The 27,799-nt window shown below is 34.4% G+C and overlaps 1 protein-coding gene and 1 long non-coding RNA gene across 4 annotated transcripts; both read right to left on the bottom strand.

Moving 5' to 3' along the window:
• Positions 1-152: 152 nt before the first annotated feature.
• Positions 153-19,541, bottom strand: LOC105344205 (neuroplastin). 3 transcript variants are annotated; one of them, XM_066086442.1, is made up of 8 exons: positions 19,335-19,541; positions 18,393-18,569; positions 3,531-3,830; positions 3,031-3,228; positions 2,770-2,859; positions 2,065-2,358; positions 1,012-1,144; positions 153-740 (listed from the first exon to the last, which is right to left on the bottom strand). In XM_066086442.1, exons 1-8 carry the CDS (start codon positions 19,396-19,398, stop codon positions 683-685), a joined length of 1,314 nt encoding a protein of 437 aa, XP_065942514.1. In that variant the 5' UTR covers positions 19,399-19,541; the 3' UTR covers positions 153-682. The 3 variants fall into 3 exon arrangements, with proteins under 3 accessions (XP_065942514.1, XP_011450187.3, XP_011450189.3); XM_011451885.4 differs by lacking the exons at positions 153-740; positions 1,012-1,144; positions 2,065-2,358; ... (1 more) ...; positions 3,031-3,228; positions 3,531-3,830 and adding exons at positions 6,614-8,171; positions 8,515-8,647; positions 10,970-11,263; ... (1 more) ...; positions 12,018-12,209; positions 14,255-14,566 and having other exon boundaries at positions 19,335-19,493; XM_011451887.4 differs by lacking the exons at positions 153-740; positions 1,012-1,144; positions 2,065-2,358; ... (3 more) ...; positions 18,393-18,569; positions 19,335-19,541 and adding exons at positions 6,614-8,171; positions 8,515-8,647; positions 10,970-11,263; ... (2 more) ...; positions 14,255-14,566; positions 17,385-17,549.
• Positions 19,542-22,835: 3,294 nt separating this feature from the next.
• On the bottom strand, positions 22,836-23,499 carry LOC117689085 (uncharacterized). Its single transcript, XR_010714474.1, has 3 exons — positions 23,420-23,499; positions 23,119-23,304; positions 22,836-22,966 (listed from the first exon to the last, which is right to left on the bottom strand). It is a non-coding gene; the product is annotated as an uncharacterized lncRNA (long non-coding RNA).
• Positions 23,500-27,799: the final 4,300 nt, after the last annotated feature.

Raw genomic sequence — 27,799 nt, 5'->3', positions numbered from 1 at the left:
ATGTATATCAAAACGGAAGACCTTTTTGTTGCTTTTGCAACAAGAGTCTAGTTTTCATATATAATTCGCCGTCAGAGAGTAATGGCAACAAATATATTTGTTACACTTTTTCTTTAATTAAAAATATCTTTACTATGATTTACAAAATTGATAAAAAAAATAAAACGATTTTTATTAAAACTGTTAAATCTTGGTATAAAAAATAAATATTGAACAGACAGGTGTATTTCACACAGTTAAGGAACACATAAATTTATACAGCAAAAATACACATATGTCTAATATACATATAAATGCATGATTTTTTTTTCTTTCATCACCATTTTGAATCGGAATTGGTGTTTCCTTTCAGGATCACCTAATTCATATTTTAATTTTTGTCTAACAAATATACACTAACAAGTCATAGACTGAATATTGGGGAATGCACTACAATTATAGATATTTAAAAGTAGTTGAAACAATTGCTAAACATGCGATAAAAATATGTGTATAAATTGTGTGGGTTAATCTGAAACTACAATACATGCAGCTGAAATCTTACAAAACGACGCCTTCCATTGTCATATCTCTCTTACTTCAAAGTTTATAGCAACTCACCTTCCTACTAGTAATCAATTAATGTTAATTCAGGTAATTAATAATAAATAAACGAAGAATATTAAATAGAGTTTTCCGATTTTTATGAAGAAATAATTCTCTGTCGAGCTTCTGAAGTTCTCCTTTCACTGGTCCTTCGTCTGATTCAAGTGAGAAAAAAGAGGCTTAGTTATTGTAGCTATTGGATTTCGCACGTACATATATACACATAAAATAATCACTGAATAAAACTTTGAATTTGCATGAGAGAGAGAGAGAGAGAGAGAGAGAGAGAGAGAGAGAGAGTTGTATATAAATTATCGGGAATCAAAATTTATACCTGACAAAATTGTCATGTACAAATTTTGATTCCCGATCATCTAATATTTTGTAAAGGACAGGTGCTCATAGTATAACGAACACGAGACTTACGCTGTAGGCTGGTCAACTACATCTGTATCTTCCTTCTTCCTTTTCGCCCTCTTCTCACAGACCACTATGATTCCGACCAGCAGAAGGACCTCCACGACTATCCCAATAAAAGGCCAGACAGCGGCATACTTGTCTGAAATAAGAACAAAGCCGAGTCTGAGTCTATTTCATTATGTAAATTGGGGCTTTTTTCTGGAACTCTTCTAGAAGTAAAAATTCTGTATTTGAATGAAGAACACTATCATTAACAGAGAGTAATAAGTATGTTCATTGCCCAGTGAGCAGGGGTCAAATGGAAATTCTATTCCATGAAATATTTTGAAATTGTTAAGAACAAAAGCCACATCCTATAATTTTAAAAATGAATCAACCACAAACTATTTAATATGTACAAATACATGTATTTTTAATTTTAAAATTTACATCCACCCTGTTCTGAAACAAGGTGGAATTCCCTTCATACTATAATCCCTTGTTTTGAAAGATTCATCAATTTTTCAGACTATAGTAAAGATTTTATGATTAAGCGTTGGTATCAACTAAATTATTGATCCATCCTATTTCCGTAGTACATGTAGTTAAGGATTGACAAAGGTCGTTTTATTTTTACCTCAACATTAAGGATGACAAAGAGACAATTTTGTTACACTTCTATTTTTACATCCGTCGGAAACCAACGGTCAGTCTCGATTCTCTTAGGAAGCGGGTTTCCGACGATGATATTTCTATTTTATTAATTTTCTTTTCGTAATTCGTATAATGCTACACAGAGAAAATCATATAATTTGTTGGTTGAAAAAAACTTGCAAGATTTTAAGATTGACAGCATGTATACGCTGAAATTTCAGTCCTTATGTTTGCTTTTATAATTTGAAAAAAATAGAGCAAAAATTAACTCTGAAGTCATTTTTTGCTATTTCTATTCCAACTTACAAAGGTGAAAAGCGATGAAAAATATGACTTTATATTTAAAACTTAACCAAAAAAATAGAATAACGGACATTCATGCAAATACACGGTATACCATTCACATATTACCTCCCAACAACGTACCTTTGACTCGAATCTTGATAGGTGATGACGTCACAGTGTTCAGCTCAGAACTTCCCGTACACGAGTAGTCACCCTTGTCTTCAAACTGCAAGCTCTGTATGTTTAGTACTGCATTTGTATACTTTCCACTGGCATCTGGAGACAGGGTTATTCTGTTATCTGGAGTTATAACCACTCCGTTCCTCTGCCAAGTTACAACTGGATATGGATATCCGGATACTGGACACGAGAGTTCCAGATCGTCGTCTTGGAAATAGTTAAAAGAGACGCTCACTGATCCCATCCGGGCCTCTCCTGTTGTTATGGAAACACAATTGGTTTGATTCAAAATAAAACCATTCAGACATTAATACGGAGCAAATCGTCATTTCACAGTACGCTCTCATTACATAAATTTTACAAAAGAACTGATGTGTGCGAAGTCTTATACTTGTAAAATACACATGAAAGAATCTCATGCATAACATGCCATCAAATATTTTAAATTTTGCTGAGAAACATTAATTGATCAATATTTCCATTTAATTAATATTTTTACGTATTTCAAGTGAAAATTCAAAGTTCTCTGTCAGAACAAGTGAAAGATTGAGGGCTTTAAGGCCATTTGGAACCATGCAATCTGGTTAATATAATGATGAATTAGAAATAAAATGAAAATATAAGTGCCCTATGAATTTAGACTGATTCTCCTCAACATCCACTGACCATTGAATGAGACCATCCACTGAAATGAGGAGTTGTGAGACCCCCACAAAACTATGTATTCACACGTGTAGGGTCCAATATCTGACCACTCTGAAATGTTAATTTAAACCGCATAAATTGATACATCACTGGTGAATAACATTTTCGAACAGAACATTATAGTTTGACACATATATGTATAAAAAAAACTGGTGTATTATTATAACACAGTTTTTTTCTTTAATCTGGACAAAATAAAAGAATATGAGAAGTCAAATGTACCGGCTTTTCTAATATTCAATGTACTTTCATTCACGATATGTCTTGGGGACACATCTTCAGCCTTGACGCCATCTTTGAACCACAGAGTGGCTCCGAAATAAATTGTTTCCGTGTCCATCGCTGGTATGACGTCACAAGTGAGGGTGTAGTCTATCTTGTTTTCCATTAATAGGTTATAAGTTGCATCTGTTATATTCACTGCAAATTCAATCGACAATTTGATTAACATTATGCAAAGTATTGAGGATGAAAATTCCATGTTAAGAATGAGTAAGAAAATTTACACATTTCTTTTAGAGTGATCGTGTATTCTTTAGAATTACGATCTTCTTAATTTTATTTATGCTGACATTGAGATATTGTGCAACAAACCAAATTTATATACATACATGTACCAATATGAGAAACAATGAGTACAATTATTTTTAAAAATCTTTCATTGTCATTCTTTTTAATTTCCAACAGAATTATTCTTCACTCTTTGTGACTTTGAAATATACCTTTTAAGATTCCAACATGCACTATAAACGAAGAATCATTGCCATATCTACAGACGTATGTGCCGAAGTCTTTTGCCTGAATTCTATCCTTGGTCAGTGAGACGTTGACAAAACTACTGGAGGAGGATAGAACAGTACGCCTGAAGCCTCTGTCATCCGACAGCTGGTTGTTATCTCCATCGTAAAACCTCAGCTGGGCGGGGTCAACATTGATACTGGTGTTGCTGTAGGAACAGAAGAGTTCAAAAGTGGAATTTTCTAGGAACCATTTTAGTCCTTTATCCAGAATTTGTAGATGCACTATCAAAAAGACAAAATGCCTATTGAATTATGTTTATTTTTCACATATACCACATTCATGTATAAGCAAAACCGCTGACAGAGAAGCGATTGTCAGCACAAATTAATATCACATTAAAATAACCTTTGAGATGGTGACCATTTTAAGGGTCCCGCTTAAATTAAAGAAAAGGACTCTGCTTTGCCAATTACCTTAGATCACTGCACACCAATTTATTGACAAACACTCTGTATGTGAAGTAAGCAGATAAGACCAATGGAGAGAAAATATGATCGGAAATGAATTTTGCACTGACATGTCTGGAAAAGACCTTAAAGAAACCAAAAGGAACTATATGTGGGGGAAGTATGTTTTTTTTGTAAAAAAAAAAATGGTAAGCAGGTATTAACCAGCCCCCGATGAAATTTCTCTATGATCTTGCATGTCCTTAGAATAAAGGCTATAATCTCCTTCAATCACAGTAGCAGCACGTGGATCAGCAATCATACACGTGCGAGTCAACAGTGTATGCGTCATGGTACTGAGACAGACTTTAATACTTGACCTTTGGTCACTGTGACACACGTAAGGACGTCTACAAAAGATGCTTTCTCATCTATGGGATTCTTTCTTGATATCTTGGGATAAACAGAATTCCAAATCACAAATGCATAATGCATTTCTAGTCCCCAATGATTACTTCCAATTAGGTACCGGTTAGTGTTTATTAAGAATTGTCAAAAAAATTCTTTTAGTGCAATCTTCTTAGGTGGGTTCTCTGCTTATCGTGATTCCAATACTTAACCTCACGTGTCTGTGCTAACATAACAACTGTAACCTTGTTCCCTTTACCTTAAGACCTCCAGTTGCGTTCATAGTTTCATAAATACAGCTGCCATGACCATTAATCCCCCCCCCCCCAAAAAAAAACAACATTTTTTTAAACAACGTCGTTCAGTCAAGACGTTATTGTGAACTGCAGATCCTGTGCTAAGATGAATAGACCAATAATAATTTAAAACAACATGTTAATTATAAATTATGTTATAAATTGCTACAAAAAAAAATTACTTGTCAACTGTTACATTGTCATAAGAATATACCAACACACAGCATGCTTTTAAATTATCAAAAGGGCATAAAAATGCATTAAAACGAATTTATCCTATGTGTACTTTCTTCTTATCATGCTTTCGTGTGTGTTTTGTGAAGGTAAAAATTATTCCTTTTACCCAACTAGACAGGGTCATAAATAGTATTACCTCAGTCCTGATTACTACAATACATGTACTTGCATATGTAATTGTAAACACAATTTTACCAACTAGGTGAATGCACACGACCGCTGAATTAGTTACCCTTAATTGGTTACCCCCAAATTAAACGGTTAACTTCATTTACCAGCTACAAATCAGTTGTTAGTTTACCAACTCGACTAACCCAAAACATGCAGTACAAACATTCTACCTATAAAAAAAAAAAAAAAAAAAAAATCTGTCCCGAGTTTTTGCTTCCACCACTTTTAGCTTGATATTTCAATAACAGTAAATATCTTTGTGCTCAAACTACGCTCATCCACTAATATGAAAAATGTCCAGATAATCTGTTTTGAAACGCCCCCTCTACCGCTTCAGGTTTCAATACACATCCCAAAATTGAAAGTCTACGGAGATTTTGCATTGTATCAGCCATTAATAAGCCCGGATGATAATGTTGAAAAATTGCGCGATGTATTCCGAGTGTATTCCGAATGGAGAAAAGATGTAAACATTTCCCATTACAAATCTCCGCAAGAAAATTGTTTTCATTCATGTGAAATTTTATGAGTGAAAAGGGATAACTGTTCAATGAAGATATCTTGGATATATTCCCTTTCATCGATTTCAATTGTATTTCAGTCTTTCACTGGTATGTGTATTTTTATTAAAAAATCATCAAAAATTGATGGAAGCAATAACTTGGGACAGACTATAGCTAGTTTTAACAGGGACGTATATACTAGTATATACGTCTCTGAAGCGGTGTTTGGCTTTACCAAACAACTCCCCTCTAGTATATGTTCATATGTGCATCAACTACTCAAAAAAGATCAAAGCAGTTTGATTGGTGAACAACATCCATTCTATATTGCTTTTAAATATGTAAGCCATATCAACAACCCTATACAAAACTATTACATGAGAACCACTTTCCATACGACAAGCTACAGATAAATATATACTGTTTGTTTCAGCAGAAAATCGTGCTTGAGATAGATGGTCGTGGCCATTTTTAGGATACATATTTATCTCCTTTAACTGTTTAAGGTGGTATGGGACACCTCCATATTGTGACATACTACATGTATTTAACATCCTTTCTTTCCCAATTTTGTCACCTTACGGCGTAACGCAATGGGTTAGAGCGTTCACTCCGAATCCATATTGTCATGAGTTCGAATCGAAAATGTTTCTCTTTTAAAAAATGTTTAAAACGTATTTTATGTAAAATATTGTAATAGTTGAAAATTTAAACCGATGAAAGAATTTTGATTATAATGTACTTTTATCCACATTAATATGAACAGATTGATGTCCCATTCCACCTAAAATGAGAGCTTTGTATGAATGTATTTGAAATATTCAAAATAGTAGGATTTTTGTCTTTATTACATCATAGCTTGTCGTGTAAAGTATCATATCATCATAAGTAAATCTGATGGTAACCACACCTAGCCTCCTTAAGCTACGACACAGGCATTTTTATTCTACTTCATTCTATTTTACTCATGAACATTCTCACAGCACAAATGATTTGACACATATACAATTTATATTAATTTTATTAAATAATCGGATACAAACATAATAAGTGGGAAACTGACAAAATATGGGCGTAAAAATGGGAAACTCTCCTGCTGAACTACCATCACAACAAAGTGTCACGCGCTGTCGCCATTAGGCCACGTGTAAAAAAGGGGAAACGACTCTTATTTCACAATGCCTTGAAAGGACTCTTTCCATGTAACAAAATAATAATAAATGTAACAGTAAATTTAAAGTGGGAAAGGGGAAGGGTTAACAATTTCAGTTCCTAAAAAAGTATATAAGGAAACAGGAATTTAAAGAATTGAACAATAACATTAATGGCTAATTTGAACATTAAAAAAAATCAATAAACAATGTTTACAGTGCTCGCATTTATTAATGACAGAAATGAGGGGAAAATGAAGCAATTACCACTATACATAGATACTTAACTACATGTACATGTAACATACACATATTACAAATATCAATGCATGGGCTACCTAATTAAAATGTTTTCTGACAATATGGCAGTACCTGATTTTGGATTCTAAAGACATCGATTTTAATTAGGAAATGACCCATAAATCATTTCAAACAATCATTTCTTTTATTGTTTTACTTTGTTTACTTTACATATTCTGGAGTACATACACAATTGTTGAAAAAATTTCTTTCACAAACATGGAGATCTTGCCATTTCATCATCATACTTTCTACATGTAACATACAGTGCTGAGAGTGCTCAATACTGGACCAATATTTTTATCACAACACACCACTAAACTACTGAACCAGCATCAGTTAGCGAGCGTTACACTACACACATAATAAACAACTCTGAAGAAGCCCTAGAATCGGATTATAATGTAATATCTATACACATTCTACCATTGGAATCGAATTAAAAGCTTTGCTTCATAATAAAAGCCATCCTCAAAATGTTGAAAAACACCCCATGTTTAAAAGCTCAAACAAAAACAATCAAACAGTAAAACATTCACTCATTTAGTACCATTACTCACGTATCATTAAACATTACACACATTCCCATAGTCATACACCAGTCACATTGTAGTGCGTACAATTCAATTATTATTCACAAAAATCTATTACATTGTATCTGGAAATCCTATAATATCAGAAAAACTCATAATACGAGTTACACTTATTAAAGACACAATAAACCGACCTGTAAAATTTACCATCTAACCATCAAGAAGAAGAAAAAGACTTAATACAACAGGACTTTTTTTAAATAAAAAAAAAGATAATCTTCACTTGTTCACTTCTATTGTTCCTATTTATCATTACACAAAGTTAAAAAGGAAATGGGCCATATTGTGCCCCCATCACAAGGAACCTGTATGCATTTATTATGCATATCATCAACATCATATTGATATTCTCTTTAATACATAAACCTGTTGTTGTGGCTGAAACATTGCATCAGCATACATTGTGTAGTGTGATTTACAGTGATCTGTTTTGTAGAGGCTTGATAAAATAGTCCCGAGTACTTAGGTCCTGATGTTCCTCTGCCTTACATCTTTGCCTTTGTGGTCATCGGAATTTCTGAAAAGAAGGTTTATTTTTAACTTCAGGTGTTGAGCAGTCTATATTCAGATATTGTAAATATTTTACTGTTGTTACCTAAGCAAGTTGAAAGCTGAGCCCCCCACCCTCAATAAAAAAAAACACCACACCAGAACTGTATTTACCAGTACAGTGTACTTGTATTTTAGATAGTACCCCATCAAAAGATTTTTTTTATAAGAACTGAGCTTTGCTCATTCTTAACACAATTTTCAAGCACTTTTTTTTACCCAATAAAGTTGGTTTGCAGATCAATTTTGTATTTTACTTTTGTCAAACTCAAAATTTTGAGAGCTATACATGAAATATAAATGGCACTTACACCACTTCATCACCACCATCAGCCTCATCCTCCATTTCACGGCTCCTCTTCTTCTCGTAGATGAAGATGATGACACAGAGCACAATAACCTCAGCAACGATTCCCAGGAATGGCCACAGTGCTGCAAGTTTGTCTGTAACAGAGGAAAACACAATAATAGCACAATAATCTAAGCAACAATTCCAAGGAATGGCCAAATAGCTGCTAGCTTGTTTGTACCTGAAGAAAACAAGAGGCTTCAGATCAAATTCAATTCAGTTGGTTTCCTTTCTTTGAATTATTCGAGTTGATATTCTTCTTTACAATTATCTACAATTCTACACACATGTATCGTAATTATCGGTATATCATGCAAGCAAACTGCTGGTCTTAATTTTAAAGGTCAAGGCATGTTATCTTAAGTCTTGGATAATATCGCAACAATTATATCTCAAAAAGTCAAAATAAGGAAACTAATGTCAACTGTATTTAGTTTTAAGCATTATTAGAACTTTTCTTATCCAGACAATACTGTGTCCCTTAGTGGGCGCCTTTGGTCATTAACATCAACACTAGACTGACCCAAGTTTTCCTTGAATAAACATCCTACCAACTAATCGTTTTTCATTAAGTTGTGCAAAGTAAAATCTGATTCTGTACCAATCATTCCATTAGCAGCTATCTTGTAATACAACATGCAGTACCACATGTATATGATTGATTTAAATACTGGTACATGTACATCAAACAAAAACAACACTTTACTGTATTAAAGACACATGGTGACATACAAACCCACAATTTATCAAATATTGAATTTTTACACGATTTCCACATATTTTCTATTTCATATAAAAAGACAAACTTTCAAAAAATGACGTGTTCAAAAGTAAATAAATCAAATTAGATAGAGAAAAACAGAATTAAATGTTTGGCCAACACATAAATATTGAGTTTCCCTTCCGTGTCATAGCCACACAAGCGCAACCGAATGTGAATACTGCAGCTCAACATATATCATGAGCCAGTGGCCTCTCAGTAAAACCTGATGTCTTCAAGAACTATATATTTACGAAGATGCACTCCCTGTGATACAGATTTCTTACTACAGACATCAAATAACTTCTAAATCATTTTCTTTTCTCCTCAATGTGTCAATCCCACTGTACAGTAACTATTTAAAGGTAGTCATATACTCGGCACTAAATGGGCTCAATCATTAAAAGCTTAGCTTTAAAAGATAAATATACATTCTAGCAATACATATACAAAAGAAAATATGTATGTTTACATGCTAGTTTGTTTGTTATCACCTCTCAGATGGGTTACCCCCTTGCGAAAATTATTGACAATTATGAAATTTGCCAGACGTCCGTTTTTTCTAAAAATAATTACCAATTTTGGGAAAATTAGAAATGAACATACAAAATAGAGTTTAAATATCTATTTAAGCCATATCTCATCAATAATTTTGCGCAAATTTTTGTAAGTAAGTACGCTTTATGGACCTGATGTTTCATAATAGAATACAAAAAATGCAATGCTAGTATCGCGTTTGGTAATTTTTTTACTATTTATGGACTCAAACTTAAATTCATGGTGTTTATTCTATAGATTGACATCTTAGAAAAAAGATTTGGTAAAATAAATTATATGTTGACGGATTACTTTTCACGCTATAAGCTCTAAACCAAGTAGACCCTGACGAAAAAATCCGTAAAAATCACATTTTGCTACAGTTTTCTGCCTAGATCTTTCAACAATGTTAGATATCATTTAAACATGAATTAATTGACGATTGATTAAATTCTGTCCAAACCGGTTTTAGTAAAAGAAAAAGAAAAATTCGGGGGGGGGGGGGGGGGGGGGGGGGTCAAAACAAAGAAGATATAAGCATACCTGAGATCCTGGTTAATCAGAAACTTCATTATTCATTTTACTTTAACAGAATCGAGTTTTTCAACATTAATCATATCTATCTCTCACAGAATACATATATTACCGTTCTAATTGCTTATTATTGTCATTGTTTAAAACAGCGATGTAGAGCAAAATCAATACCGGGTATCAAAAACGCTTTGTAAAAGTCGAACCAATATTGTAAAATCCGTATTATGACGTAGTGCGATACTCGGACTACTTTAAGACAGCAATCGCAATCACGTGACACTCAAATCAATGTCCAAAACAAATTGGTTTGTTTACATGTGTAATTTCCGGATGATTTTTAAAGACTTGTAAACTGAAAGGTGATGGCTTATAATGCGCGAAACCTTCTGTATAATGAAATTACGTATATTTCTTCTTATTTCCGTTTTAATAATAAAAAAGTATAAAATCTTTTTTGATAGTCACTGTATCACTTTAAATCATCTATGGTACAGGATTTTTAGTTTGATTTTCAAAACAGTTGACCCAATGACCATCTTTCAGTTTTATGGACTATGTAATAGAGAAAGTTTTCCGCCATGATTACCTTTGACCCTGATGACAATAGTTGCAGTCTTTCCGCCTGGGTGGACTAAGTTGGTAGCGTTACATGTGTATTCTCCCTTGTCTTCAAACTCCAAGTTGTTGATGTTCAATATGGCGTTAGTATACTTCCCGTCAGCGCTAGATAAGGTGATTCTCTTGTTTGGGGTTAAAGGTTGTCCGTCCTTTTTCCAGGTCACGCTTGGGTAAGGATATCCTGTCACATCACACTTGATCTCCAAGTCATCTTCTTGTACAACATTTTTTGAGGTGTCCATTTTACCTATTTTGGGTGCACCTAAAAGAAATGCAAATGACAGCAGTTTCAAAACCTCATTCTGTAAATTTGCACTTGCCAGAAAACAAAGTTTCAAAACAAGGTTTCCCTCTCTAAAAATACTGTCAAAAACAAGACAATAGCATACATGTTAACTCTACCGATTTATGCGGAAGTCTATCGCTTTTTAATTTTGTCTTAGCTTTTATTAAAAATCTACCGCTTTTTTCAAAATACATTCTTTGTTTTGATAGATAGCCATTTTGGTAAAAAATAATCTTGTCAGGTTTGAAATTAGCGTGTGACTTTCAATAGGAGGCACACACGGGTGAATGACAAGTTTATAATTTGAAACTTCGAAACTCAGGTGAACTAAAAACTATACATCGTACTAACAAAATCTGGGCAACCATCCCATTTTAAACTGATTCTAACTTTGTTGGCTATCCTAAAGAAATTATAAACATGAAAGGTAAGTGATTTTATAACAATAAAGCAAAGTCTACAAAGAGCAACAAACCATTCAATGGGACCATGGTGGAAACAGTTTCAGAAGAAGGATTGCCTACCCCTCCCCATGTCAGTTTCACAGAGCAAGTGTATGGGCCAATATCAGTCCATTCTGAAAAAAAATATACAAACTTGGTCAATTTTTTTCTAATTCTGTAAAGCATGTACAGTAAAATGATCTCTTTATTTTTTTAAATTACCAAAAATACTTTAAATTTGATATGCACATGAAATTTCCTATGATTACTTCCGTGTCTTAACTCACCTGTGTTTTCAATGACGAGCATGCTATTATTGGCTTTATGGCGGGCAGACAGAGGCTGGTCCTCTCGCGACCACATCAGTTCCTCTTTGTCCCAGGTGACAGAGTCTTCCTTCTCTACCACGTAGTTGCACTTTAATGTGTTGGTCTGTTTATCACCTCCTGTCATATTGTACTCATCTGGCGTAGTAGTAACTGAGAGGATAAAAAGAAGTTTGATGCATGCAAATGTTTGACAGTAGAAATTATTATTGTATAAGTTCACAAAATATCTGAATTCTTTATGTTAAGGGTTTCTTTAAATTCTGTGTTGATGTTTACCATTAAAAAGTTGGTTTTTTTTTTAAATTATTTTCTTTCATATCTTTCATTCAAAGTCAATCAGCTCAAATAATACAATGTGAAACTAAAGAAATTCATTAAATGCATAAAATCAAGACCTAACAGAAAGCCTTTCCCGTACTTACATCATCAACTTAAGATTGGGCAAACTTTTTTTTATTTTTTGGATTACAGATCCTTGGCCCATATTTTAGTGACTTTGGGAAAAAAATTAAAATGCACATTTTTTTTTCTTGTCCAACCACTGATTAAAGAAATAAAAAAAGGAAAACCAACCAAAATATAATCAATGTGAAAAATGCATTATCTTTAACATTAACATAGATTGATTTCATTCACATATTATTGATGTATACATGTATTTTCACTTTAAATTTAGATTGGGTTAGGAATACAATTTATGTTTGCCCAAATGGAGCCATTAATTGGTTGTTTTTTTTAAAAGAAACTCCTTGGACTTTTTTTCGATTAAAACTTTTATTCAACCATCAAATAAAAAGTTAAAGCAAGCTCATAAATGAATACGTAAGGATAAGTTTAATCTAAAAAAAAAAACACTGAATTCTAAATGTAAATCTTGCGATGACATGTTTTTTATCAATCTTTGATACAGTAGGTCTAGAAAAATTTCTTTGTTGCAGTGCATTACATGTATCTTGAAATACCAATCTTTAACATGTACTTATTGTAGAAAGCCAATGGATTTTCCCAACCATTCTAGTATTTTTGGAATATTAAAGCGAAAAGGGGTAAATGTTATATACTTTTTTATATCTAGAATTGAAGAAACTTCACACTCCTGTTGCTATTTCAATTAGTACAGGTTTTCCATTTTTGTCCATGTATACATACTTTTACAATTAAACTGTCTATTGCATGTCTTAAACCTCTTTTACAACTTGGGAAAATTTTCCTAAATCAGCACAAAAGAGCACATAAACTTTTTAAAGATTTGAGAGTTCTTTCAAATAAATTACAATTATCAAGAAAACCAATACAACTTTTAAATATGACTTAATCATGAAAAAAAAAAGTTCGTGAATAATTGAACTCAGCATCTGCAGACGGCAGGTTAGTAGTCTGATGCTATATCAAGTGAGCTACATGTACAAAGTAAAACAATCAAGTCATCATTATAAAAAAAAAAAGATCACAATACATCTCAATCTCTATATTCATTGTAAAAGTGTCCTATAAAAGACACTTGATATCAATGCTGCTGTGTGACCCTCCCTTTGGTGATAAATAAGGATATGGAAGAGGTTGCAGAGTTCCTTCATTTTTTATTGCGTTTTACTTTTTCTTTGACCTAATGACCTAATTTTTGAATTTTTAAATCCGTAATCCAATAAATAAAAAAAGTTTCACCTTATTAGAACCGTTTTAACAAGAGCTTAGACTTTCTGTGGGATGTTACCATTTCGTTTGCTCATCAAAACAAGCTGTCAGATATTGACCTCCTTTCTTCTAATTCGCTAAGAGATGCTCATTAATATTCATAGTCAGACTGTCAGACTGTCAAAACTGGAAAGATCTGCTCTGTTGTGTGAAGTTAACGCTGTTTCAGCGAAATATTCATCCTTGTGTGAAGTCGCAAGAGTGTCATTGTATTCAATATATTCATTTCTATTAGCCCATAAGTGGGCAGTTGACCATGAGTAGACCCTGCCTTCATCAAATCAGAATTTGTCATGTACACAGTCCAAGCTCTTGTTAAAACGGTTCTAAATCTATGTTAAATGTACATCTTGTTTACTATGAAAGCAAATTTGTTCTGATGTACTAAGTATTACATAAAGGTCATTTTGTTGCACCGCAACGAGTCTGCACATGTTTGTCCTATTTTTTTGACATTGAATTACTTATTAATAGAGTTGTACAAAATACATTGTACTTACACTCAACAATAGCCACCGTGACTAAGAATTTTGTTGCTTCTTGGTTGTCATATCTACACTGGTACGTCCCTGCATCTGGACGATCCAGTGATTCTTTGGTTAAGGTTGTTGCAATTTTATTGGAAGAGATCATACTGTAACTTTGCATGAAATTCCTAGTACCATCATACTCATATCCACCCTTGTCGTAAAACTTGAGCTTCTGTATGTCTGATTGGGTCAGCATTGAGGAGCTGTTATACTCACAGACCATGCTCATATTGGCGCCACTTGCAAAGACCTTTGTTCCTTTTCCAAGTATAACTGGGGATCCTGAAACAAGAATATCATTATTGTAGTAAACTGTTTCAGTTAACAATGTATTTATGCATGTAAAACATAAATTAATCAGGAACACAACAGGCCAAAAACTTCTGTCCAGGTTAACTGATCAACTAGCATTAAAACAAGACAACTCATATAATTTAGTTGTTAAACATGTTAGAGATGCAGGAACTGAATAAAATGACAAATTATGCAACTGATTTAACATGCAATTACTGACACACAAAGGTAGGTAAAACATGTATGGTGCATGATCTACTAAACAAGGCATCAAGCTGCTAAATGTGATGACGAAGACACTCTAATTACTAGTAGATTCATTTTACTCATAATTCAACCAAGAACATTAATACTTTGTATATATAATTTATAGCCATACTAGTAAAAAAAAATGCTACTAATCACCTCTTTTGGGTTGGAGGGTGGGTGGGTATAAAACAAAAATTCATATCTTTGTTTAATGACAGAAACAAAACCAAGTATGCAATAACCATTTCTTAACAATATGAGCAAGTCTAAAAGCTGACCCCGTCATTTCATTATATATCTCTGACACTCACAAAAATTCACTGTATGTTGATATATCTCCTAATTCCAAGTGTTTTGCTTGATGGCCATTCAAACAAAACAGTGTCATTCTAGCGCTGGTGCTATTTATTTTGAATGATAACAGGACTCCCCCTGTACTGATGTGTTTGTATTGGGAAACAACAAGTACTTGTCTGTAGATAAATATTTATGGAGTAAATTGATTGTCCATGCAAGCAGCTGATTTTAAATACTTCATCAATATTCCCATGACAACTGACACGCAAGAAATGTCTCTTGTAAAAATAACCTGGGGGTTTACAAATTTCAAATATATTCATATTTTTATTGATTCACATCAAAGTTAAGGGGGAAATTCATTTAAAATACCCATTAAAATTTACAAGTAATACACAGTCATATTAACATATCAATCACCAGATCCTGCTGTGGAACGTCTAGATATGTTTAAAAAAATGGATGGGGTGACATAACCCATTCCCCAATCAATCTAATTAATATCCATAATCTAATTTTTTTTTCAACACCTAAACATATGTATACAGCTGCAATTTTAATGAAGAAATCTTTTGATAACAAATGAAATGATTCTAATCACTTCTAAATTTTACTTATATATGTTGAGTTCAAAGTGCATCTCATTTCATACAGACATAAATTCTATTTCAAACACAGTTCACACATAGGTTATTAACCCAATAATCTGAATTGAAATTTTTGAGTCCAAACATAGCTCAACATCCCTTTAAATGAATCATCCATATGCTGACTATGGTGTATCACCATGCATAGACCCAAATACAGTTTTAAGTTCTCTGATTTAGACAGTGAAGTCTGAACTATGATGCGAAGATTCCTTTAACATCATATTGAATCCAGTTTAACATCAGTTCTATGTAAACATGAAGTGAAAATATTTTGATTCAAGTCATCATCTAGCTGTTAAATACATTGTGCCATTATAAGTTGTGGGTCACCTATGACATGGAAATTAAACAACATTTTTGGTGAGAGATTTCCTACACTGTTTCACTGTAACATTTCAAAGTACAAAATCTATGACCATGCATTCAGAAAAACAAATTAAGATACTAAGGAGAAACAAACCAGTTGTGTTCTATCTAGACTAAATTATGAACAGCAAATCACTAAGTTTTGACAGCTGATTGTGACTTTGAATAATGTTATGGCTCATTAGTATTGCATCACTGGTATATATCCATACCCAAGGGCAGAAATTCATCATACATGTTTTACTACCGGTAAACAATAGCTTTCCCTGAGTAAAAAAATGTAAAAATTCCCCTTTCTGAGACAGAATATTTGTTTGATAAGACACAATATTTGAAATATTTCTTAATAACTTTCCCCATTTTGACCAAACACTTCTAAATTTAGCAACATATCCAAGAGTCTAAATCTCTAATTAATTTCTATTGCACAACGCACAACCTTATAATTAAAGGATCCAGAAAAAAATTAAAGACATATTTGATGTGTACGATAATAACAATTTTGATACTTCAATCACATATCTTGTCACTTATAAGAATATTACACAAGTAAAACTACACAATGATAGTCTGGAAGTCAAACTGCATGAACATGAAATAAAAGTGGGGTAACAATAATGCAGATATAGATCTTGATTCACTTCAAATGCTCTGAATTGACAAGTTACTGCATGGGTCATTACATAAAATCTTTTTTTCCAAGCTTGGCTTTTGTTCTCTATACATATACATTACATTACTATCATTTAGCCCATTATTCTGACCATCACTTATTATATAACGATTACTTCCCCAAATATCAACACCAGTCACCACACAAATACATTTCATGTATTATAACATAGAGGTTTTAGAAGCAGTGACGACATTTCTTACTAAAATTATTTAATTTTTTTACTGTATATGAAATAATTAGCCTATATATTACACCAGATGGTGTACTGAACTATACGGGAAGGATATATTACTTCATATATATAGTATGACATTATACCCCTACTGAGATCATTGTCCTATATATCTGATGCAACTGAAAAAGAAAACATTGGAAAATACCGAATCTAAGAAATTTATAAATGAAGTGAAAATTTCGGCATCTGACATAGAATGACAAAAATAAACACACAGTGATTTGTCCATGAACTAGACAGAGAGACTCGAAGTCATTGCACCATGTTTATCAGCTGATTTACAAGCAGAAATCGACAGCGCAATATTATCGCTACAAGCTTCGTTTCCCTTACCTTGAGTGACACATAATGTTGCTGCCATTAAGGCAAACAAAACGAAAACTTTCTCTTGGATCATGGTCTTTCTGTGTCCAAATCTGCGTTGATTCTTCGATAGTTTCGGCTCAACCTTGATATCATAAATGGCTGCAATCTATTTTAGTTTACACATGCGCATACAGCATGATCGGGAATGGAAGTTGTCTGTCCTTGGTTCTAATTTATACGCTAGGGGACTTCGAGCACCAACGATATTCAATCAACATGATCAACACTGATTTCATTATATACCGATTAAAAGCACACAGTTCGTGTGAAATACGGTTAAAATGACTATAAAATGGTTTTATTACATGCATACATTGCATGTGCATGCAAATCAATGGGGCTTCAGGAGAGAAAAAGTTAAAAAGCAATACTTGAATAGTGCTTCCGAGGCTGAAAAGTAACTACATGTAGGCTATTTCATTCGATATACTCAACCTTTTTAGCTGATTATTTTTCTAAACAAACCACAGGGACTCTTCACGAACTTTTTATTGTCTTCTTACTTTTTAATAAAATCTATACCGTAAACTGGTAAAATACACATAAAAATGTATATTTTATAGCCGGAATAGAAGACAATAAGTTCGTGTACTGCCCCGGGTTCTATGTAATTTAGATAACTATGGTAATATATTCACATGACACCTTTTTAAATCAGAATAGGATACTAGTAATGGTTATTATTATAATGTTTTTCACATTCGTTACTTCAGTTCTTTCAGCTAGGGTGCACCTCTATCATGCGAGGCTTTTCTCGGGCTCACAGTTAGTCCATTAAAATTAAGGGAACCGTACGCATGCCCATTTACCCTGCTAAATATTCATTAATGTACGCAATCTCGTTCATATTATAAATACGGATGATTATATATATACTGATATATATATATATATATAGTTTGATCCGACAAATCAATGCCGGCATGCTTATTAATTTACACCATCCTGAGCTATTTCCATGATAAACTGTTTCACCTTCAGGGTTAGGAGTGGAGGCTTCCGTCGTCATGACATTTTGGGTGACCGGTTTTGTGGTGCCTCCATTTGAGTCTGTGGTTGTCCAATTTGTCTGGTCCTGGACAGTGCTTCCATCCACAGTTGGTTCATTTGAAGAATTTACGTAGCTCGTAGATGCTGATGCAACCGTCGTATCTGAAAACAGTATATATACAAAGCTGATAAATGTATTTATATGTACATGTATTTTAAGTAGTAAATATACTTTAGTACTACATGTGTATCATGAGCAGATCCAGAAATTTTACCCCCGGGTATGAAAATATTTTCGCCCCCCCCCCCTCCCCCGGGGGGCAATGATTTTTTTTTCTTAAATTTGATTTGATATGTAAAATTAATAATATTAAATTCGTAAATTGAATAAAGTATAAATTTTCCAGGGGGATGTAGATCCGCGTTAATTTGCATATATCAATTTTACAAATGGACTTTAGAATACTTAGTAACAAATAAAGGAGTAACTGCATGTAAACTAAGTTTTCCAATAGAAGTGGCCGGCGTTGTTTGATTGTTCAACCTACTGAGATATTTACTCGTCGGAATCCATATAATTATACCCATGTAGTCCGAACATTGCCAAAAGGATCTATCGTTATCTCGATATCGGATAATCTCTATCCCTACATGACCCGCTCCGACTATTTTGTGTGTGTCGGGGGATCGAGGGGGGGGGGGGGGGGGGTCCAAAGATCCCGTTTCATTGTCAGACTGAGTTACAGATATAAGATAAAACACCCACCTCCGCCATCCCCCCCTCCCCCCCCCCCCCCAAAAAAAAAAAGAAGAAGAAAGGAAACAGAAAGGACTGGTGTTTTTTTTTAATGTGCCGTTTAAAATTTCTTTTAAAACTTTAAATTGAAATTTCATTTACTAAAATGTCTATTTATTTGACAGACTTACCCGAATGTCCTCTTTGTAGATTGCCCAGAACTGTCAATAGAATTGTTAATTTTACATACACCATTGTGGAAAATCCAGTGCACGGAAGGTATGATGAGCTTAAAATGCAATGGCGTCCGGAAATTTACTCACTGCTTTGTTTTAAAAAGGAAGTCTCCACTTAGCTAACATTGATATCACATGTTTAATATGCTCAAGTAAGTCTATAGTGAATGTCTTTTTTTTTTTAAAAGAACAATTTAAGGAAACAACGCTGGTTTTTTTCTAAATATCTAGGAATACCTTAAAAGATAACCTAAGGAAGTATTTAACACTAAATCGGCAAATATTAACAATCTCACATGACGTCGTGTTGAATGTAACATTCACAACATTAATAGCAGATCCTAAACAAACTAAAGTATATCTGACAGATTGTAAGATCAAGCTCTGTAAGTACTAATACTATATATACTTTATGCATTCGACAATAACAAAATGCATTACATGCATTTTCCTTAGAAAGGTCTGCGAAAAAACGGAATTGCGCTGTGAACAAGACATAATTTCGACTTAACGAGGTCTGCAATGATCATCAATTACATGAATTACAGTACAAGCGAGTATATCTACATGTATGAGGAAGGATTAATGTGGTTTTGTGTAAGTTTGTCAATCCGATTATGCAATCGTGTTGAATTGATTATTCTGTTAATGTAACCTATGTTATTTGGAGGTTGATGCACTTCTTTTTAATTCTTTTATTTTCAGGTTCATTGATCCTTTGATAAGGGAGACTACTCTTATTAATTACTAATTGTAAAATGAAAGAGCATGTTATTGATTTCAGTTTCATGAACGTTGCACTGAAAAGGACTAGTCTCGATATTGTATTAGGGGAAAATGTTGCCATTTCGGATATTTCGGACACTAGATAAAAAAACTTAATACAAGTCTTTTGTCTTCCGAGTTTTTAAATTGATTTAAAAGAAGTTCTATTGAAAATTCGAAGAGAATCAAGCACTAGAAAGGACTACAAAGAAAATCATAGCTCCATATAATGTAATGTTGATAAAAGTGGTTTTTTAATTTTGATCTGTAACTTAATTTTGATCTGTAACTTATTTTAAATGAGTGGAGAAATGTGCATCTGGCATGTAATGCAATTAAAAAGAGTTGGTTTTCATGAACTGCTTGGTTTATCATAAACATAGCCAGCTGTCTTGGGATAATCGTTTTGAGTTTAAAGAGGTACATGGTAGAAGTGAAAGCTTGTTAAAGAATAACATTAATCGAACCTAAACGATTTAACAATACGAAAGTCGAAAATTATTACATCGTATTTGCGGTAAATTATAAAAAATTCTCAATATTATAAAATCAAATATTCAATTTAGATAATCGAGGCGTTTTTCTATTCTAATTTTTGTGGGACTTAAAATAAAGTTTAAAAGTATGAAATTGATAACGCGTACAAGCCCTATGTATTCATTATTAGTTGTGTCTTAGTCACTAACTATATTTATCTTCCATTGTTCAAAATCTTGACCTTTAGTCACCCATTTCACGCGTATAGATGCATGCTATCGATACATTACTTGACAATGTTAATGTATTAGATAAAATTATCAAGAGGACCATGGGCCACATCGCTCACCTGAGCAACAATAGGCATTATAAAATCAGCTAAATGGGGTCACACTACAAGATATATGGACAATGTAGTATGATAGATGTAGAACCTGTATAAATAAAAATGCATTTTCCTCTTGGATAATCTAATGTTTATAATCAAGTCCCTTTTATAACATGATGCTTTTATAGTCATATCATATGTTGAGCATCGCAGTTCTCAACAAGATCATACACAATTGGTTATATATGGGATATAAACCTACATCAATCACTGAACCCTTTGTGAGGCCCAAGAATCGTCCTGGGATCAAAAGAATCAGCAATATGTCAAAATATAAGTAAAACCATATATTATTACATTTCAGTTTTTGTGAACTCAAATGTTTTTCTTTGTAAAATTGGATCCAGAGTGTAGCCCAAACCTACTCCTTAAGATTTTGATTTTACCACATTTGAATCTACACTACCTATTGTTGCTTTTACTAAAGTTACAGCTTTACAAGGCAAATTGTTTTTAGAAGATTTTTAAAGATTTCTCTCTATATATTCCTATGTAAAAATTTTACCCCATTGTGCCCACCCTACCCCCAAAGGTCATGATTTGTACACACTTTAATCTATCCTACCTGAGGATGCTTCCACACAAGTTTCAGCTTTCCTGGCTGATTAGTTTCGGAGAAGAAGATTATTAAAGATTAACACTATATATTCCTATGTAAAAGTTCGACCCTCATTGTGGCCCACCCTACACCCAGAGGTCATGACTTTAACAACATTAAATCTACACTACCTGGGGATGCTACCAACCAAGTTTCAGCTTTCCTGGCTTATTAGTTTCTGAGAAAGATTTTAAAAGATTTATGCTATATTTTCCTATGAAAAAGTTCGACCCCCCATTGTGGCCCCACCCTATCGCCGGGGTCATGTTTTTTCACAACTTTAAATCTACACTTCATGATGATGCTTCCACACAAGTTTCAGCTTTCCTGGCTAATTAGTTTCGGAGAAGAAGATTATCAAAGATTAACACTATATATTCCAGTTCGACCCCCCCCTATTGTAGCCCTACCCTACCCCCAGAGGTCATGATTTTCACAACTTTAAATCTACACTACATGAGGATGGTTTCACACATGTCTCAGCTTTCCTGGCAGAATAGTTTCTGACAAGAAGATTAAGAACAGAACATGACACAGAACATGAAGAAAAGAAGATTTACTCTATATATATTTCTATGTTAAAATTCGACCCCCCCCCCCCATTATGGTCCCATCCTATCTCCGGGGGGGGGGGGGGGGGTCATGATGTTCACAAATTTGTCTTTATTTTTTTTCAATAAATCCTAATTATCTCCCCTTGAAAAAAGAGGTGGTCCTTATTTTTCACAACTTTGACTTGCCTTTGCCTAAGGATGCTTTGTGCTAAGTTTGGTTGAAATTTGCCTTGTAGTTCTGGAGAAGATCTTGATAAAAAGTTTACAGACGGACGACAGACAAAATGTGATCGGAAAAGCTCACTTGAGCTTTCAGCTACATAGCAGCTACGCTGTTGAACAGTAAGTTCATCATTTCAATAAAGTACCATAAATCTATAATGTGACTTTATTGTGATGTAATTACTGAAAAATAATGCTTACTGTGGAATCATTAGATTTCGTGGTGGCTCAATTTTCATGGAATTCATGGGTACCTCTCATCCACGAATTAACATCCTCCACGAATTAATAAATTAAGGTAATAAAGTCACATATCCTTTGTAGGTTTAAGAGAATACACGAAATTACGTCCCCGTGAACCTGTAACATTTAAGCAATCCACGAAAATTGGCCTCCGCGAAATTTAATGAGTATGTACTGTGTAAGAGATCGTAATGATTTGTATTCGATTTATATAAAACTATAATTATATGCAAGAAACCATTCAATGGGACCATGGTGGAAACAGTTTCAGAGGAAGGATTGCCTACCCCTCCCCATGTCAGTTTCACAGAGCAAGTGTATGGGCCAATATCAGTCCTTTCTGAAAAAAAATTACCAACCTTTTTTTATTCAATTTTTTCTTATTCTGTAGAGCATGTACAGTAAAACGATCTCTTTATTTTGTCAAACTACCAAAAATACTTTAAATTTGATATGCACATTTCGTATGATAACTTCTGTGTCTTAATTCACCTGTGTTTTCAATGACGAGCATGCTATTATTGGCTTTATGGCGGGCAGTTAAAGACTGGTCCTTTCGCGTCCACATCAGTTCCTCTTTGTCCCAGGTGTCAGTGTCCTCCTTCTCGTAGGTGCACTTTAATGTGTTGGTCTGTTTATCACCTGCTGTCATATTGTACTCATCTGGTGTATTGGTAACTGAAAAAAATAAGAAGTTTGATGCATGCAGATGTTTGATAGTAAAAATTATTATTTTAAGTTCAAATTTTTTATGGATGACCTATTCGTAAGTTCTGTACTTCTATACACGTACAAGGTAGATGGTTCATTGTGTCAACTTGCGTAGCTTGGGTACCCATGGAAATCAAGATACATGTAGTTTCTACTGAAAAAGGACAGTAAACGATTTAAGATGACAGTCTAAGGAGAAAAGATCCAAACAATTATGAACTACCCAAAAATGCAGAGAGAGAGAGAGAGAGAGAGAGAGAGAGAGAGAGAGAGAGAGAGAGAGAGAGAGAGAGAGAGAGGTATGCATACTTTAAGGTTGAATTGAAGTAGATGATCACGGGCTGCAAAACTCGGCAGAAAGGAGCCTTGATGCGACGCAACACGGTTAAGGCATGCAATAAAAAAATTTAGCGAATTTCTGTGCTCAAACGTGTATGCTTTTGTAAAATGCAAGTTTATTATTTTACCTATATCGTACAAATAAAATATATTGCAAAATTAAAGATGTAATACTACTATAGTACTCACCTTATACTTGTAGTTGACACGTGGTTATGGTTATGTATAACTTTGCTAATCCCCCCCCCCCCCGGGTTTCGACGCCTATGCAAAACAAGAGGCCCATGGGCCACGTCGCTCACCTGAACAACAGTTCCTTATAACACTCTGTTCATTAACATATGCTTATTCTATTTTAAAATTTAAACCTCTTTCTGGGGCCCCAGTATAGGCTCGGGGTTTATGGTTGGCTTTAACAATTTAGAATTTTCACTATTTAAGGATCCTTGCACAGTAATCTCACATACTGTGGCACTGTAGTTCTCATTTTCGCCAGCCAAGGGTTTTCGGTCCACTTTGCTCCCCATAAACCCTTGGCGGATTTCATTACGAAAACTCGGTGACAAGCTCCGTTTTATGATTGGCTGCAGCTGCGAGTAGCTGATCCAATCGCAGTGCTTGTAAATATAAACTTTAAAAGAAAACACATGTGTATGGTGTTCCGATGGGGTCACTTCAACCTTCGCACTTTCGCCTTTCGGTCGAGGTGCGAGAGTGCGAAGTTGCGAAGGCGAAGGTGCGACGGCGAAGGAGCGAAAGTGCGAAGATGCGACGGCGAAGCGCGAAGATGCGAAGGCGAAAGTGCGAAGTTGCGAAGGCGAAGAAGCGATACTACTATCGCACTTTCGCCATCGCAACTTCGCACTCTCGCCTTCGCATCTTCGCACTTTCGCCTTCGCCTTTTTATAAATGTGGAGCTCTCTATCGTTTAAAGACAATTTAAGCTGTATAAAAGGACATCTGAGGCAGGCGATGAACTTTTTAGAATTTATTTTCAACAGCCTGCGCGGATCCATAACTTTTTCTAGGGGGGGGGGGAATGGATGGTTAATTATATTTGTCGGGGGTGGGGGAGGGTTCCGAGACATATTTTGGAGATTTTATTATATATAATTAATAAAATTTAATTTTCCGGGGGGGATGAGATCCAGATCCTCTCCCCCCCTTTACTGCATGTGTGAAGTTATTAATATTGAGTTTTCCGGGGGGCGGACCCCCTCTCCCCCTCTAGATCCATACATCAGCAAGGAGTGTCGCTTAATGAAATTAGAATGTTACTGTGTTTGATCCACGGTAAACAGACAGCTGGTAAGTGACAGGAGTCTGGAAGTGCATATGTATACATTATGGCGAACAAATTACATTTTATATGGAGTATATAATGATTAGACATAGCCAGCACTGGTAAACATATACTAGTATGTCACATATACACATTAAAATATTTATAAACATTCATAGTAAGCACAATTGCCTAGCGCATGCGTACCAATGATATCAGGGATTAATCGGAAAACCTTGGCGAGTACGGTATCTGCATCAAATTCTATGTAATCGACCGAGACTTTCTGAATGCTATCAAAAAAGGCGAAGGCGAAAGTGCGAAGGTGCGAAGGTGCGATGGCGAGAGTGCGAAGTTGCGAAGGCGAGTGTAGTATCGCTCCATCGCCTTCGCACCTTCGCACTTTCGCCATCGCATCTTCGCGCCTCGCCGTCGCATCTTCGCACTTTCGCTCCTTCGCCGCCGCACTCTCGCACTTTCGCCTTCGCAACTTCGCACTCTCGCATCTTCGACCTAAAGGCGAACGTGCGAAGGTCGAAGTGGCCCCATCGGAACACCATACATGTGTGATCTTTGGTAAAACATTCGGTGCTTTGAACAAGTTGAGGCACAAGTTCTCGAGTACAATGCCTCCCCAACGATGGTCTAACCAGATCGCTTTAAAAACCTATATATTTTACTGGGATTATACATTGTTCTGCAAACTTGTCAAGGCTCGCGTGAATGCATGGGAAGTAAACATGGCGAATGTAGAAGTTGCCTATCCTGTTAGTATATTCGTTCCTGCTTATGGTTATTGCTTTTAAAGGTTCAATGAGCTCTGTTTTATTTTATTTTTTTGGTTCGCATTATTCACGACAAAGATACCGGGTTTTATGGCATGAAAGCTTTCATATAAATCGACGACTTTTTCACTCCCGGTACAGATCCTTACAAAACACTACGAATAAAACATTCCGTGCTTTCCCATGGTTATAACTTAATTCGTATTTAATAGCATCGTTAATTATGTTCCGATATTCGGTAGTCAACATGTTTTCAAGTTGTATTAATGCCATAGTGTATAAAAACCCCGTTGTTTAATTCGATTAAAATGTAAATATGCAAGGGGCGCAACTCAAGTTGCTCGCTAGATAGCGCCACCACATCACCGAGTTTTCGTAATGAAATTCGCCAAGGGTTTATGGGGAGGAAAGTGGACCGAACACCCTTGGCTAGCGAAGATGAGTAGTTCTTGAAAGGACGATTTTTCGACTTGTTTCTTATATATTTCAATGTTAAACATTTAACCCTTCTTGGTGCCACAGTAATAGTCCGGGGGTCACGATTTCAACAATTTATAATCTACAATCGTCAAGGATGTATGCTTAGTAATATCCTAAAATGTTGCATTGTAGTTCTAGAGAAGAAAATGTTTAACATTTTCCTATTTATTATAAACTTTGTAACCCGTCTGGGCCCCAGTTTTGATCAGGGGGTCACAATTTCTACAATTTAGAATCTTCCCTATATATACAAGCTTTGTTATAAATATTGGCTTTTCTGGTGCAGTGGTTCTTGTGAAGAAATTTTTTTAATATTTGTCCTATTTATTTCTATGTTAAACGTTAAAGGGGCATGGTCACGATTTTGGTCGAAAATTATTTTTTCGATTTTTATGTTTATAATGCTTTAGTAAAGCATTTTTAATAGGGAACCAAAATTTGGGTGTCATTTGTTGAGTTATAAGCGAGTTACATAGTTTACAATTCTTCGCAATGTAAACAAAGCTTTTGTTTACGATTTGAATGTTGAAGTGAAAATTCCAGTTGAAGACCTCAAATGAATGTGTTAATCATTAGGAACTGTTTATTTATGCTTAAAATAATTAAGAAGATAGACAAATCAGCTTGAAAAAGATTTTTTATCGGTATATTGAACCTATGTAAACAAAAACTGGGCACGGGCCTTGTTTACAATACGAAGAATTGTGAGCCCTGTATCTTGCTTAAAACTCATTGACTGGCACCCAAATGTCATTTGATCAGTAGAAATGCATTCCTAAAGCATTGTAAATAATAAAAACAGACAAACAAATTTTGACCAAAATCGTGACCATGCCCCTTTAAAACTCCGCAGCCTGGCTCCCAGTTTTGGTCCCAGGGTCACCAATTTTACAATTTATAATTTTCACTATATATACAAGCTTTTATGTAAATATTGGCATTTTTGATGGAGTGGTTCATGAGAAGAAGATTTTTAAAGATACACACCCTATACTCAATGCTTTGCAATATTCCCTTTTTTATTGGGAGTTGATTTTAATCAACTCTCCAATGCAGTTATCTTGCAAACCGGAAGTGAAACAGTGTTTGGACCTTAGCACAAATCATCACCGCTGACATAACTTAGTACTTGAAAATAATCGATAAATTCGATATAATTTATTCAGAAGCATTGATTTTCAAGGTAAACATGTAAATACCTTGAAAATAGTCAAATTTTTAATGGAACAAACAAATTAATTTTTTTATTTCTATGTATTCTAACGCCAGCGTTCAATATCGTTTGTATATAATTTTCCAGAAATAGTTCGATTACTGATACATAATGCATCAAAGAGTTTGATGGCGTTAATTCTTTTTTTAAATACTACACATCATTCATGATGAGTTTCCGTCTGTAGCTCGGAATTCTGGTAAGAAAAGCCCGATAATTCATTTTTTATAAATTGCGTAATTATTTAAATACAGTTTAAAAACTACTTGCCATGCGAAATTCTATTTTTTAATATAAATAATTATCAATAAAATCAACTTTCCTCAGTACTTCTGTACTTTGATTCTTAATCGTTAAAACATA

The sequence above is a fragment of the Magallana gigas genome, chromosome 6 (genome assembly GCF_963853765.1).
Source record: "Magallana gigas chromosome 6, xbMagGiga1.1, whole genome shotgun sequence".
Taxonomy (NCBI): domain Eukaryota; kingdom Metazoa; phylum Mollusca; class Bivalvia; order Ostreida; family Ostreidae; genus Magallana; species Magallana gigas.
Note: the sequence above shows the minus strand (reverse complement) of the source record. Positions and strands in the feature narration are given on the sequence as shown.

What these genes read in the sequence shown, in the direction of transcription:
- LOC105344205 (XM_011451885.4), bottom strand. Translation starts at nt 19,398, where the DNA reads ATGGTGTATGTAAAATTAACAATTCTATTGACAGTTCTGGGCAATCTA. An exon ending in CACGGTGGCTATTGTTGAGT is followed by an intron (nt 12,210 to 14,254) that starts GTAAGTACAATG and finishes TTATCCTCTCAG; the next exon opens with TTACTACTACGCCAGATGAG. An exon ending in CACCATGGTCCCATTGAATG is followed by an intron (nt 11,264 to 11,762) that starts GTTTGTTGCTCT and finishes CATTTCTTTTAG; the next exon opens with GTGCACCCAAAATAGGTAAA.